This window comes from Aplysia californica, unplaced genomic scaffold (genome assembly GCF_000002075.1).
Source record: "Aplysia californica isolate F4 #8 unplaced genomic scaffold, AplCal3.0 scaffold00117, whole genome shotgun sequence".
Lineage (NCBI taxonomy): Eukaryota > Metazoa > Mollusca > Gastropoda > Aplysiida > Aplysiidae > Aplysia > Aplysia californica.
The window spans coordinates 1,299,324-1,313,676 of NW_004797387.1; the positions used below are offsets into that span (position 1 = coordinate 1,299,324).

At 39.4% G+C, this 14,353-nt stretch overlaps 1 protein-coding gene across 1 annotated transcript in view; it reads right to left on the reverse strand.

Moving 5' to 3' along the window:
- Nucleotides 1–310: 310 nt before the first annotated feature.
- Nucleotides 311–14,353, reverse strand: part of LOC101856797 (E3 ubiquitin-protein ligase RNFT1) — a 19,601-nt gene continuing 5,558 nt past the window's right edge. The window contains exons 3-10 of the mRNA XM_013081141.2: nt 12,601–13,477; nt 11,421–11,506; nt 10,102–10,214; nt 6,999–7,152; nt 4,345–4,491; nt 2,663–2,728; nt 1,957–2,058; nt 311–1,304 (exon numbers count right to left, since the gene is read on the reverse strand). Coding sequence (XP_012936595.1) covers nt 1,170–1,304; nt 1,957–2,058; nt 2,663–2,728; nt 4,345–4,491; nt 6,999–7,152; nt 10,102–10,214; nt 11,421–11,506; nt 12,601–13,477 — 1,680 coding nt within the window. The 3' untranslated portion in view covers nt 311–1,169. The remainder of the gene's footprint in view (nt 1,305–1,956; nt 2,059–2,662; nt 2,729–4,344; nt 4,492–6,998; nt 7,153–10,101; nt 10,215–11,420; nt 11,507–12,600; nt 13,478–14,353) is intronic.

A 14,353-nucleotide genomic window follows, 5' to 3' on the forward strand; every position in this document is an offset into this window, starting at 1 on the left:
ATTTAGGTGAACCTGTCAGAACAGCTAATACACGGTATATGCTGCATACTTGGGGGCAACAGAATCTTTATCTAGTGTCTATATAGTAACCAACAGGAACAAAGGATCTCATTTACAATTGGTCGCTTTTAAGCACAAGGGGGCTATCACGATAAATGCTCTTTTAAGAAAATCAAAGTTTTTTAATCCTTATTCAGTCCCTTTAAAAGACAAGGGGAGTTTTCTCTATAACCAAAAAAATATACTCACCAATGAAACCAAACTTCTCCTATGGGCAGGGCAAGGCCCACTTTTGGAGTAGATCAAGATTTCTGGAAACCCTCGAAATCTGGGTTAGCCCACTTGTCCTTAAAAGTGACCAATTTCAGTGTGTTTTTGTTTAATAGTTTCCTAATTCATCTTTCACCATAATCAGGATGGAAACAAAATGTATAAGGTCTGTGTATTACAAAGTTTATAATTAATGGCCTAATTCTAAAACATAAAACCCACCTACTGTGACAATTTGTCGCTGGATCAGACAAGAGAAAACTAAAAATTGCAAAACAATATAGTGAGTCTTTAAAAACTTTTCACTGTAGCAGAATAAAAAAACAGAAACCAGCCCTTGTTCAATGAATTCTCCAGCCAGACTTGTCAAGGGCCCAACATTTCCTTTACAGATCTGACTGACTCAAAAAGGAATATTTTGTGAATACAATATGCTAGCTTGATGCACCTAAATTCTGACACTATCATTTACATCCATCATCAAAAATTCATTTCACAACAAAAACCTTACGTCACTGGTCCTCGAAATTTCCTCATTCTCCATCAAAATGAGGGGCTGAAAACCCAAAACGGTTATCTCCTCTAGCTAAACAGATAAAAACGCTCCAGAGGCTCATCTCTTTCCACCGAAACACATGATAACAGCGACTGAAGTGTCTTCTTTCTTCACACTACTGTATGACATCAGATCTGTCAGCTCGTCCTATCATGACAACAGTAGAAGAACACAGACATAAACGTCAGTGCACAACACTGTGAAGACAATCCACTAAAAATCTTCACATTCGCCACACTGTCATGTTGACGTCCTCATTCTTCACACAACCATGATGCAATCCTCATAGAGTCCACTTTTTTTCACAATGACAAAACACAAAAACAGCAGCTTGTGGCTTGTCCTAGTGCCACTGTAGATGAGCACTTGTGTTGCCATCCCTCCAGGCAGGAGACTCTGTGGTTATCTGGGCACGACACATTGGACATGTCTTCTCGCGGTCAAACCAAATGGACACGCACTGCTCGCAGAATATATGCTGAAAAAGACAAAGAGTCAGGAAAAGTTGAAGAAACAAAACCATACAGAATTAAAAACAACGTATTTTCCCTTATTTTCTAAAAGTGAAAAATGTCTGTACTGTACCTTTTGCGTGACTATAGGAAAACAAAAAAGTCTGCATCTTCCCTTCATTGGAAGAAAACATTTCTTTTCAACAGTTTATGAGCATGTTTTATCTTGTTTGTTGGAATAAAGAGAACACTAATGGCCATATAGTGCCAGGAAAAAGCAAGACAGACAAATTACAGAAAGAAAGAAGAGCAATGAATCCGTTGAACCATCTGGACATGTTCTCAATCATGAATTGAATCAAAAGGAGTGGATAATGTAGCGGACACATACATCCAACCAGCAGCAGACCAAAAGCAATGCTGCAGTACTAGATACATTTCGAACCATTGTCTACAAAATCAGAGACACAAATTGGTCAATTTCACATTACTCACGTTCTTGCCTACCTTTCCAAGTTTCAGATAAAGAAAACAGATCTGAAAATCTGTATGGATAACAAAGTTATGCTTTTCTCTTAAACTGCTCTAAAAAGGCTCAACTTCAAAAGGTTAAATTAATGATTCATGCTCTACACCCCCATCAGAATAATTTAGCAAATTTAGAAGTTAGGCCCTTACCTTGCATGGAAGCATGACAGGCTCATTGACTGAATCCTGACAAATTGGGCACTGGCTGCCTCGCTCCAACATGTCCTGGGCGCTGGGTTTACAGCCAAAACTCTGCAATATTCAGTGAGTTTTGTGGATTAACTTTTGACATTAAGAGAAAATAAGTTTTTCAAACTTTTTTTTATTGAGAACAAATAAACTTTTAAAAAAACAAAAACTAGTTACAGAGGAAAATTAACTTTTTAAAAAAAAGGTCCTTCATAAGAGAATAAAATATGTTTAAAATAGATTTTCACATAAGTCCAAGTCTTTTTTCCCCTTTTTGGCAATGACACACACATTCGCTTTTTTCTTCTGAAAATATTCCTGCAAAGCAAGCTTTGACAGAGATGAGAACCAACTAATTTTACATTATTTTCCGTAAGCAAAATCCTTTTCTAAATGGACTCATCACTTGCCATGATGTATGTATAAAAATTTATCTGATCTTTAAAGTAATAGTCTATTAATCGCTCTCCAATATCTGCCTCTCCCCTCATCTCCATCCCTCTCTCTCTCTGTCTTCCTTCCCTTCTCCACTCTGTCTTAATAATAATAATAATATATAGAATTTGCACAGCGCCAATCCCCGCTCAACAGCAAGCTCTATGCGCTCCATAATCTATACTATGTCTTCAGTTGATCCCTCCAACAGACCACCATTTCATCAACTCACAGTGTTCGAGGAGAACCGGAGCAGGGCTGAGTACAAGAACTTGAAGGCTGACCACACTGACCAGGTCTGGGGAACAACACAAAATTATTAAAGAGTTAACAAAATTGGCAAGAAAAATAATAAAAGATCCAGTGAAGGATGATTAGCTAAACACATTTATCAGAAAACAGCGGAAAACCGAAAGAAAAATGAATCTTTAATTTTTTTCTTCGCTATCTACAAAGCAAAAACACTGATATATCAATGAATTCCAGCGGCCCCGCAGACTTCAACTTAGCAGACTCCACGGTTGTTAGTTTTTAGTTTAGATTTAGTAGGACTTTTATAGCACTTGTAACATGAATAGTTCATATAGTGCCGAAGATTAGAAGAATTACTAGAGAGCAATATACAAAGAAATGGAGGAGAGAAAAGAATGACAGATGTTTGATAGGAAAAAAAAGGAGCAAATCCCACCAAAGCACTCACCAACTACTCCTCAACAGGTAGTGCCATGCAAAATTATTCAGAAAAATGTCCCTGCAGAGCTAAAATTTATATAAATTTCCTCACACACGCACAAACACAAAAGTAAAAACAATAATAATAATAATAATAAAAATAATAATGAGGATGATAATTATAACAATAATAATAATAGTACTAATGATAATAATATATGACATGACATTTATATAGCGCTCAACCTCAATGAAAGAACACAGGCTTTCAGCGCTTTACAAATACAGCTGGAACACATAAGCGATCTTGCACATAATTTTTTTCTCAACAGGAATCCAGTGCATCTTTTCACTTTCTCCAAAGATATTCCTAATTTAAAAGAGTTACAGAAACAAGTCTGATAAATCTAAGGTATTTAATAATAAATCAGTATACTTAGTATTGATTATATGATGCATTCTTACTGGTTCTTCTTACTTCTAAATGCATGCAGTTGATCAGATGATTCACCTCAAATGACAATGATAAATTGGAATCAAAATAAATGTTGATTTTGTGCTTTTCTTGAAATTGTGATTTCTGAATCACTAATTTTCATGTGATCATTGTCAACCTCATTAATAGACTTTGCACTGCCTGCCAGAATGACTTCTGTTTCAATCATTATTCAACATCAATTTCTCTTTATTCATCCAGTTTTTCACCGAGAAAATACAACTTTCAGCACAATGGACCAGCATGAGCACACCAATGAGTTTTTTAGACAGTGACATTGACTTCTTCCATATAGTAAAAAAATCTTTTCTTTCCCACTATCTCGTTTTTTCGATAGTAAAGGTTTATATGTGTCACAACATGGTGGAATCAGGCGCTTGTCAATTTTTGGGCATGTGGAGTTACTGGTAACGTTTTAAAGCTTGTTCATTTGTCTAGCTTTCGAAGGAAAAAATACCCATCTATTTTTTTCTTTTTTTAAATTCCTTTTCTTTATTGCGGGAAAATCAGAGAACCAACTACTGAAAAGTCTAAGAAGAAGAAGATACAAACACAACATAAAGACTGAGCTGTGCTCCAAGAAAAAAAAGTCACATAAGTTTCACATCACCAAAAGTCCAAAAATACACATTTTACTGAGTGCCCCTCTGTCTCAGCAGCGATAAGAAGGGCGAAGACAAGAATGCCCCCCCCCCCCCCCCCTTCCCCCTCCAAAGCCACCTCTTCTAAAATAACGCCATATTTACCTTGAAGCAGAGATAAACAATCTCTGTGGCAAAGGCGAACCAGACGGAAGTCCTGGTGCTGTCGTTGAGGTAGAAGAGCCATGGCACCACTGTGACCAGCTGGCGATATAGCTGGGATATGCTCTCAATCAACAAGTAATACTTGCCCTGACAATACAAAAAAACATTTCACTAAATAGAAAAGAACAAGAAAAACCACGTAAAAGACTGTTTGTACATTTTTCTTAGGTAAGGTAAGTGTTTTACGGCGCTCGCAACTGCATAAGGTCATATGAGCACGCGGGAAACATTAAACATTTTCAATAGGTAGGAAAATTGAATTTTGGCCTGGTGGCCGCTGAAGCCTACTCTTATCGATTTTAGACCACCAAGGGGTCTTCAATGTGCCCAACTTGCACACGAGACCTCCGAGATTTTTCGCCCTTGCCCGAGAAAGCTAGGTGTAGATCTTTCCAACCAAAAGATCAGGGGGGTAGCTGAAAGACAGCAGTAAGAAAGAAACAAGGAGTAGTAGTAGAAAGGCTTCTGAAAGAGTCCGGAGCCAAAAGGAGGGGGCAAAGGAGGTGAGGGGGTGGAGGCAGAAAGAAAAGATGAAAGCAGACGACAGATAATTGCTAGAGAGCAGGAAAGGAGGTGAAAGGAGACAATTTTAGAGAAGAAAATTTTTCGGTCACTACCTGGATTTGAATCCGGGACCTTTGAATGAGAGGCCAACACTTAAACCTCTAGGCCCTGAGAGCCACATATCTTTATCACTACATTTGTGTATTAATGTCGACAATCATTTTTCATTTAATATTATCGATGAGACTGTGAGCCTGTTTGTGAGTGAAAGCCTATTATAGTATTATCACGTTTATAATGTACACAGATGTGTGTGGAGGCGAGGATGTGTGAGAGAGTGTGTGTGTATGGGTGTGCGCACGCACGTGCATGTGTGCGTGTGAGTGTCTTCGTGTGGGCATGGGTGTTTGAGTCTACCTGCGTGCACGTGCATGTGTGTGTGTTTATAAGTGGTAGAATACCAAACCAATGTGCCAGGACAATACAGATTTGTCCTATATTATACAGGCCCCTCAAAACATTCACTGGGACTTCCCCTACACTATAAATAGTAGTAGGCATGAATACCAACATCTGCAAACAAATTTCACTTCTCCTACATGCTTACTCTGTCTGCCATTTCGGTGTTTTCACAGTGAAAAGTTTTCTCGGTGAATGGTGTTCAAGCCTGTTTTCTCAAAATTATATGTTTATGTCCTTCCTCACAAAACATGCAACAACTCAATAAATACCTGACGTATCTGAAAAATGTCAAAAAAACAAAAAAACCTCAGCATTAAATTTACTATGAGAATACCCCTAATCTTTTTTTGGGGGGGGCAAGTGTTTTACAGCGCTCGCAACTGCACAAGGTCATATGAGCGTGCGGGACACATTAAACATTTTTCAGTTAGACAGGAATTTTAATTTTGCCTGGGTGGCTAGCCGAAGCACACTCTTATCTATTTTAAGACCACCAAGGGTCTTTAACAACATGCGAAACTTGCACACAGGACCTCTAAGATTTTTCGCTCTTATCCACGAAGGCTAGGTGTCAGATCTTACCTACCAGAAGATCAGGGGTGTGGCTGACAGACAGCAGTAAGAAGGGGCCAAGGAGAAGCAGTAGAAAGGCTACAGAAAAAGTAAAGATGAAACCAGACGACAGAACATAGAGACATCGGCCTTTGGCGTGACTGTGCCCTGAGCGAGACCAGTTCCCCATTTTTCCTTTTGTGCAGCTCGTGTGCAATCTGTTTTATTAGAGTTGCGTGCCTTGTCTAGTTCCACTTTCGGTCAATCCCTTTCCAAGAATGTCAGTTGTCTGCTAGTGCAGTAGTCGAATTCGAAGTGAAAGGCTTATCGGAAACATTCTTCGAGAAGTTTTCTTCAGTTACTTAACTAGATTAGCTGGCCCAACTCGCGACCACTTGTGTCTATACCCTCTGTTTATAATAATTGTTTTCATCATAAATTGCATAAGAAATGATTATACTAACCTTTAAATAGTGTACTAACAACTTTCCTGCACCTGTTATATCTGTGCGCGCATGGTCGCGCCCCCTTTCGTATGCGGTCGCGCTGACGGCATGCGGTCGCACCAAAGGCAGAACATTAAAATGTTAAAATGCGAAATCTGCGAAAGACGTTTTGGAATGAGTGACGATATCACGGTATAAACCGGAAGTAGACACACTGAAGGGGCCCTGAACATGGATTTCCTGACCTATTTTGCCGACAGAGACCGCTGGAAGCAAAATACAACAAGTGGTCGCGGGTTGGGCCAGCTGCTCTAGTTAGAGAGTAGGAAAGGAGATGAGAGGAGAAAAAAGAAAAAGTTTTAGAGAAGAAAATTTTCTGCCTTTGTCAGGTTTTGAACACCATAAACTCTAGACCACAACCCCCCCCCCCATCTTTAAAAAAGAAAAAAACAAGCCAATCCTTCAAACACACACACACAAACACACACACAATTGGACTAAAGGCCTTATAGTTATAAAATACAGTAACTTTCTTATCCTGAGTTAACCCAAGCTCTACACCACAATAAGAGAGCCATACTTTTTTTTCAATTCCACAACAGCATAAAGATTTTTTTTTTTTAAACTCACCCGCTTGCGATAATTTCGACAGCATGGCTGCATCATAGCAATAATAGACTTGGCCATGATTGTGAGGAACTTAACGATGTAGTCTGTCATGACCACACACCACAGCAAGGTCCACACTGAGATGTCTTGCACCTGAGCCATCTGGAAGAATAGCCTGAGGAAACCATGAGGGAGAAATGTTCTGATAAAACTGCTCAACTTTAAATGCACCTGATGACACAAACTATCTACCTCGTCAGGTTATCTACGTTATAATTATTTTTAGATAACCGTTTATCTTAATTCAGGATTCTCAAATCCCGTAGGACAATATTTTGCGGCCCCTGCTAGACATCCAAATATAGAGTCGGTGCCGCTCAATCTAGCTCATTTTTTTAGAGAGCCCCCCCCCCCCCCCCCCAACATATTCCGAGCTTTCCAGGAAGTTCAAGTGCACTATGTGCATTTTTGGTAGCACATATCTGTGTGAAAAGCTCTTCTCAACTGTGAACTTTATTAGTCAAAATGAATATCCAAACTTACTGCAGAGCATCTTCAAGCCATATGAAATTCTCACTTGTTTCCTCCCTCAAGCCAAATGGCATGGGGCTGAGCTATGCAAGAAAAAGTGCTGCCTAATCTCTGATAGAAAGGAGAAGGAATGAGAAGCAAAATATTATGTTCTGAAGAACAATTCATGTTCTAAACCGGTATTGATAAAGATTGAGAGAGATGTAGTGAGTTGTACTTTTTGAAAAATTGCTTGAAATCTTTTTTTCTAGAGAACACTTAATGCAGCCTAGGCTCACCCAGACTCTATCCCCAGAGCCCCCTCCAGGTAATTCGAGTTAGAGACCCGTCTCAAACCATGTCGCAGAAAATCTATGGTTTAATCATTATAACAATATTAATAATAATAATAACAATGATAATGATAATAATAAAAATAATAATAATAATAATATTAATAATAATATTAATAATAGTAGTAGTAATGGGATACCATACAGCATCTTATCCCTTGAAAACTCAAAATGCTAAAGAATGCAAAATAACACTCAACTTAACTAATAAATCAAAGGACAGAAAATGCACATTGTGTGTATGAGAGAGAGAGAGCAGGAGACCGAGAGAGAGAGAGAGAGAGAGAGAGAGAGAGAGAGAGAGAGAGAGAGAGAGAGAGAGAGACAGACAGACAGACAGACAGACAGACAGACAGACAGACAGACAGACAGACAGACAGACAGACAGACAGACAGACAGACAGACAGACAGAGAATGAGAGAGAGAGAGACAGAGACAGAGAAAGAGAGACAGACAGACAGAGATGCACACACATGCAAACACATGATGCAAGCACGACGCACTCACGCACGCATGCACACATACACACAGAGACACAGACACACAGTGTTAAACAAAGTACCTTTAGACTTTTCTTGAATTCTCTTATGATATAATGAGCGTTCTTTTTGGGAGAGAATTCCAGATTTTAGGGGCATGGGGAAAAAAAGCTCTTACACCTAACTTCTTAGATTTTACAGTGGGCACTTCATAAGATTCTCATCCACAAATCTCAATCAAAAGTAGTGATAGTATGTATAACTCAATAAGGTTTTTAATCTTGATGAAATCAGATGCTCATCAAAATAATTAACTCCAAGAAATTAGCCTTATAAAAAATTTTCTTTTTTTTTTCTTCAAATGTCCATTTTCTGTCTCAAAATTTTATGTGAGAACTTTACAGAAAAACAATTAGTCACAAAAAATGTAAATTTTCAATTACCCAGGACTCTCAACCTTTGGAAGTCACCAAAATCTGGCGATCATTTCATCGCAAATTTTACCCCTGAAACCAGGTGACCCCCCACCTCCTTCAAATACAAATATTTCGACTTCTATTAAAGATAGATGGGTAATTTTTCATCAAAAGCAAGACAAATGAACATGCTTTAAGATGATACTAAAACCTCCAAATGCCAAAAAAAAAACTGATGAGCGCCTGATTCCACCACGTTGTGACACCTACTGTGGTGCTGTGCCACTCATACACATCCGGCATAAAAGACCAATTTCGTTATTAAATGATAGCAAACACGTTTCTTACCAAACTTTCTATCTCGTCAGTAAGGTTTCAGACAATCTATTAAGTCAAACTATCTCTCAGACAATCTATTTTATATCAGACTATCTATCTGGTCGAACTATGTTCTCTGGCCCAACTATCAACTAAACAAGTCAGGCCATTTTCTTATCAGACAATCTGTTTTACCAGTAAGTTTTAAGACAATTTATTGCATCTGATCACCTGACTAATCCAAGAATCTATCATATCATGAGACTTTATCTTATTGGAGAATCTGTCATAAATTTTGTTCTTCTATGAGTTCCCTTGCTAGATCTCAGGAGAGTACAACTGATTTTGACGAATGTGACCATTTTTCTTACTTCACAGGGCCTCATGTAGTCAGATTCCTGTTAAGGTACTTAATATTTTTTCATTTCATACTGACAAGAGTATAATCAGTTATGGTAGGCTTTAATTTTAAATTTCGCCCGAGTTGTGGACGATGCCTACTTTTATCAATTCAAGGACCACCAAGGGATCTTTAAAGTGCCGAACTTGCATATGGGACCACCAAGATTTTTCGCTCTTAAACAAGAAAGTTTGGTGAGCCTGGTGTTCCATCTTACCTGCCCTACGATCAGGGGTGTAGCTGAAAGACAAATAAGAAACAGCCAGGAGTAGAAGTAGAAAGAGTCAGGAGTAAAGGATAGAGCAGCTCAGAGGAGGCCGGGGGTCGGGGGAGAAAGTGGAGAAGAAAGCAGATGAAAGAACAGGACCCAAAAACAGAAAAGGACATGAAAGTTGAACATATTAAAGAAATTTTAGAAAAGTTTTTTTCATCACTGTCAGGTTTGCAATCCAGGGACCTTTTGAAGGAGAGACAAACACCATACCTCTTGAACACCAGAGCCCCCTTATAATCAAGACTTGTCATATCTATCTTATTGGAGAATCTGTAAAACCAGTCTATCTTATTGGAGAATCTTCTATCAGATCAGACTATCTTATTGGAGAATCTATCAGATCAGACTATCTACGTATCTTAAGAACACTCACAGTCTCCATAGCCCTTGCTCTGAGAAGACATAGTAGAGGATGACAATGTTGAGAAGAAGGAAGCCACTGAGCCAGGCCAGATTGAAGAGACCCAGCCAGGAAATATTCTGCTTCTGAAAACACAAACACAGACATTCTCAGTTGACAAGACCTTGTCCAAGACAAACATTGTCGAGGAAAAAAGTGACCATTTAAGACAGGTGGTCCTCTTAGACAGTATAGAAAAAACAAGGGGAAAGTGGGAAGTGTTTGTTTTATATGGTTGCTTTTAAGGACAGGTGGGCTAACCCAGATTTCGGGGGTTTCCAAAAATCTTGGCCTTCATTAAAAGTGGGCATTGCCCACCCTATAGTAGAAGTTTAGTTTCACTGGTGTGTATATTTGTTAGGTTATAGAGAAAACTCTCTCCTTGTCTTTTAAAGAAACTGAACTAGGGGGCAAAAACTTTTCCTTTGATTTTCTCAAAAACACCATTTTTCGGGATAGCCCCCTGGTCCTTAAAAGCGACCATATAGGTAGTTGTCTTGGACAGTATGGTCATTACAGTAGGTTCAACTGAATTCTTTGTGTAAATTACTCAAAACCAGTGTCTTTGGTGTATAGTGGTTAGGCACTTTGCAGCCACATGCAGGAGACCCACGGTTCCCCAGTGGGGAGAATTTTTATGGAGTCTCTTGACCTAAATAGTGTCAATGTGGGTAAAAGTAAAAGCATTATAAAGGACAAAAAATCATCAGACCTAAAACAAAGTCATAGTTATTATTAAAAAAGTATGATGAAAACTCTAGTCATGTACTTCATATTTCATGTATGCCTCAAGCTGAGGTTGTGTGAAAATAAAATATGAACTGCATCTATGTGAAGCTGGAAATTTATCATAAAGTAAAATAACATTGTATAGTAATATTTTTTTAATGAAAGTAAGATTATCTAGGACAAAATGTCACATACTGTCTTGAAGAAATTACTGTTTGTACATTTTTGGGGATTCAAGGTAATAATATCACCACAATTTTCAGATTTAGTACCTGAAAATGCGTGGCCTGTACCCTGGTACAGGGTGAGAAAGAAAAGCAATGATGATGATGGTCTGAAAATGGCAAGATGATAAATAGATAAAAAGGAATGAATCAAAAAGGATCAGGAAATTCTCCACAAGTCTTGAGTTTGAATGTAAACCAAAGACACAAAAGAGAAAGCGAGTAAAAACCGATCAGAAAGCTCTGCCGCTATGGCTGTTAATGATTCTTCCACCTTCACACTTCAACTAATTCAAAACAAACAACTTTCCGACACAAAAACGTAATTTTGTCACCTACCCTGACAGCTGACTGGTGGATTGCATGCACCAACTTCATGTTGGTGTAATAAAATGTTCCACCCATACATAAAAACACCAGCAAACCTGAAATTACAAACAACGTAACTTCATTTAGACTGGGAAAACAAAAATATCAATAAGAAAAAAGAAAAAAACAGTTTGCGTCTAATGAACAGAAGAACCTTCACTATGTTGCCAAATTTTACACTTCCTAACGTCAAATCTTTATGTACATGTCGTCCACTGCCTTTTTGAGACTTTGGCCTTGGCGTGACTTATTAAAATATAAATTTGGTTCATATTTCATACTAGCCAAAAAGAGAATGAACATGATAATAAATAAATATATAGCATTTCTTTAGCACAAATTCCCATTCAACAGCAGACTTTATAATCTACATTATTTGCCAAATAGACCTGATAGCACTCTGAAACAATTTCAATTTCTGGGTAAGCATACAGTGCTGGCTGCAATGTTAGTGCTCTAACACTAACATACTGACAATATTTTTTGTCGCTTATATGGCTAGTATGTAAATTTTTTTTAAATGTCCTTCCCAGGACAGCGTCAGCTAAGCCTCGAAGCTGCAACCCCATGTCAAAATCTTGGCTCATATTTCAAAATTATCTGGTGCAACTTCCTCAAGGTTTTCTCAACACAACAACACCTCACATTAATTTTTTTTAAAGCAATGTGCGGTTGGAAGGACCACCCCAACAAACACAATAAAGAAGAAACCTGACCCAACCCCTAACCCTCAATTCCATAGTCCGCTTGTTATGGAATTCCTCCCATTCCATGTAAGTTCATTTACTATTTATTTGTTCAAAGTACCAATTAAAAAGGCACCTCCAAAAAAGAATGGCAAGGACGACAGACAACATGAAAAAAACAAATAACCAGTTATAATGGAACTGAAAGCAAGTAATGAAACCTTTTTAGCTTAAAACGTTATGGTCAACAACCACAGACAATACAACAATAATATGATCAATAACCAGACAGTATAAAGTAATCAACAATCAACCACAGCACATCAGACAACCAAACATACACACATTAACACAAACCCTCACAGTCAAATTAACTCTACACACTTCCATACATAAATAACAACAATCAAACCCAATCACAAACAAGTTTATACAGACACACCAGCACTAATAAACACACTTACCCAGTCTATGATCGTAGAGAAAATGAAGAAGGAGAAGTAAAATAAATATTCCAGACTCGGCAACCCATTTGTACAGTAAGCTGAGTTCAGCGGCTGGGGGTCCACCTCCAGCGCTCGCATCCCCTGCCCCCGCCCCCACAACAGAAGCTACAGTACCAGCTCCAGTGCCCCCTCCAGTGTTATGGGCAGACGTGGTGGTCCCGTCTGTCAAGGGTAGAGATCCTCCATCTCCACTGCCTCCTCCTCCGCTGCTCAACATCTGGAACCCGTGAGAGTGTGAATGTTCATGGCGATGATGATGAGAATGTCCCTGCGGCTGGTGGTGGCTGTGGGAATGCAATGAGTGGCCCAGGTTCAAACCCGGGGCTGTACGAGATGTGAGGGAGCTACCAGATCCTGTCCCTCCAACACCAGCTCCGTCCCTGACAACACTACTGTTACTACTACTGTTACTACCTCCACTGTTTCTTTGTTGACTGGAAGCTGCCTGAGCACTCCGCAGTAATGTCTCTAGGAGACCAGTCGAACTAAGACCAGATCGGAAAGCCCCGCCACTATTGCTGGTAGTGCCACTACTGCCATGTCCTGAGCCAAAACCTCCCTCGGCAGATGAGGATGTAGGAGGAGGGTGGAGGTCAAGGATGGTGTCCGGAGGATCAGGGAGCACAGGAGCTCCAGAGGACTCGCCACCACCTTGTAGATTGAGCTGTAATTGTCGCTGAAACTGCTGCTGCAGCTGCTGTTGTACATGCTGCTGTATTGACATCTGGTACTGCTGGGGTAATTGTTCCACCACTTCAGCTGGTGGTGTCAGCTGGGATGGGAAGTTGGGCAACAGCTCTCGTGCTACCGACAAGGGAGACCTCGGGATACGAGCCTGAAACAACAACCCAATAAGGTTTGTTAAAAATGTAATTAAAGCTTCATATCAGGTTGCTACATACATTCGTGTAATTTTGGAAAGAGAAATGGACAGCCAGATGTGACAAATCAAATGGAATAATATAATTTAACCATTGTATACTAAACAAATAAAGAAACAGATCTATGGACCCTTGATCAACACCGAATTGTAAGCATATAACTTAGTAGCTCAAGTAATACCACATCAGAAGTTTCAAAAACAACACACCTTTGTGAGTTGGTACAAGGCAGAACATTTTTTAACTTGAATACACAAAGACTGTACATGAACAATGAACACAACTCAGCTGTTCCTCATTACAGAGGTGTCCCAACTTTACTTAAACATTACTCTCTCTCTCTCTCTCTCTCTCTCTCTCTCTCTCTCTCTCTCTCTCTCTCTCTCTCTCTCTCTCTGTCCCTCATTCTTTCTGTCACTCTCTGCCCTTCTCTCCTCCTTGCATAGAATATAGACAAAATATGCTCTATATTTAGTATGTATGTATACGTTTGAGACATACATCCCTTTCTCACACATCGTGTGTATGTGCATGCGTGCGTGCGTGCGTGTGTGTGTGTGCGTGTATGTGTGTGTGTGTGCGTGTATATGTGTGTGTGTGTGTGTGTGTTTGTGTGCGTGTGTGTGTGCGCGCGCGCGCACGCGCGTGCGCTTAGTCTACAACCACATGAAACTTCTTCGCTCACGAAAGACACCCTCCCATATTGTTCCCCCCAGTGTAGACTCGCCTGCAGACCACCGGATTAATCTCAGGGTTTTTTTCTTTCCAGTTATTGCGACCACGTCCCTGATCTTGACCCATACCACAGTGGTCAACAGTTCCGGAGATCA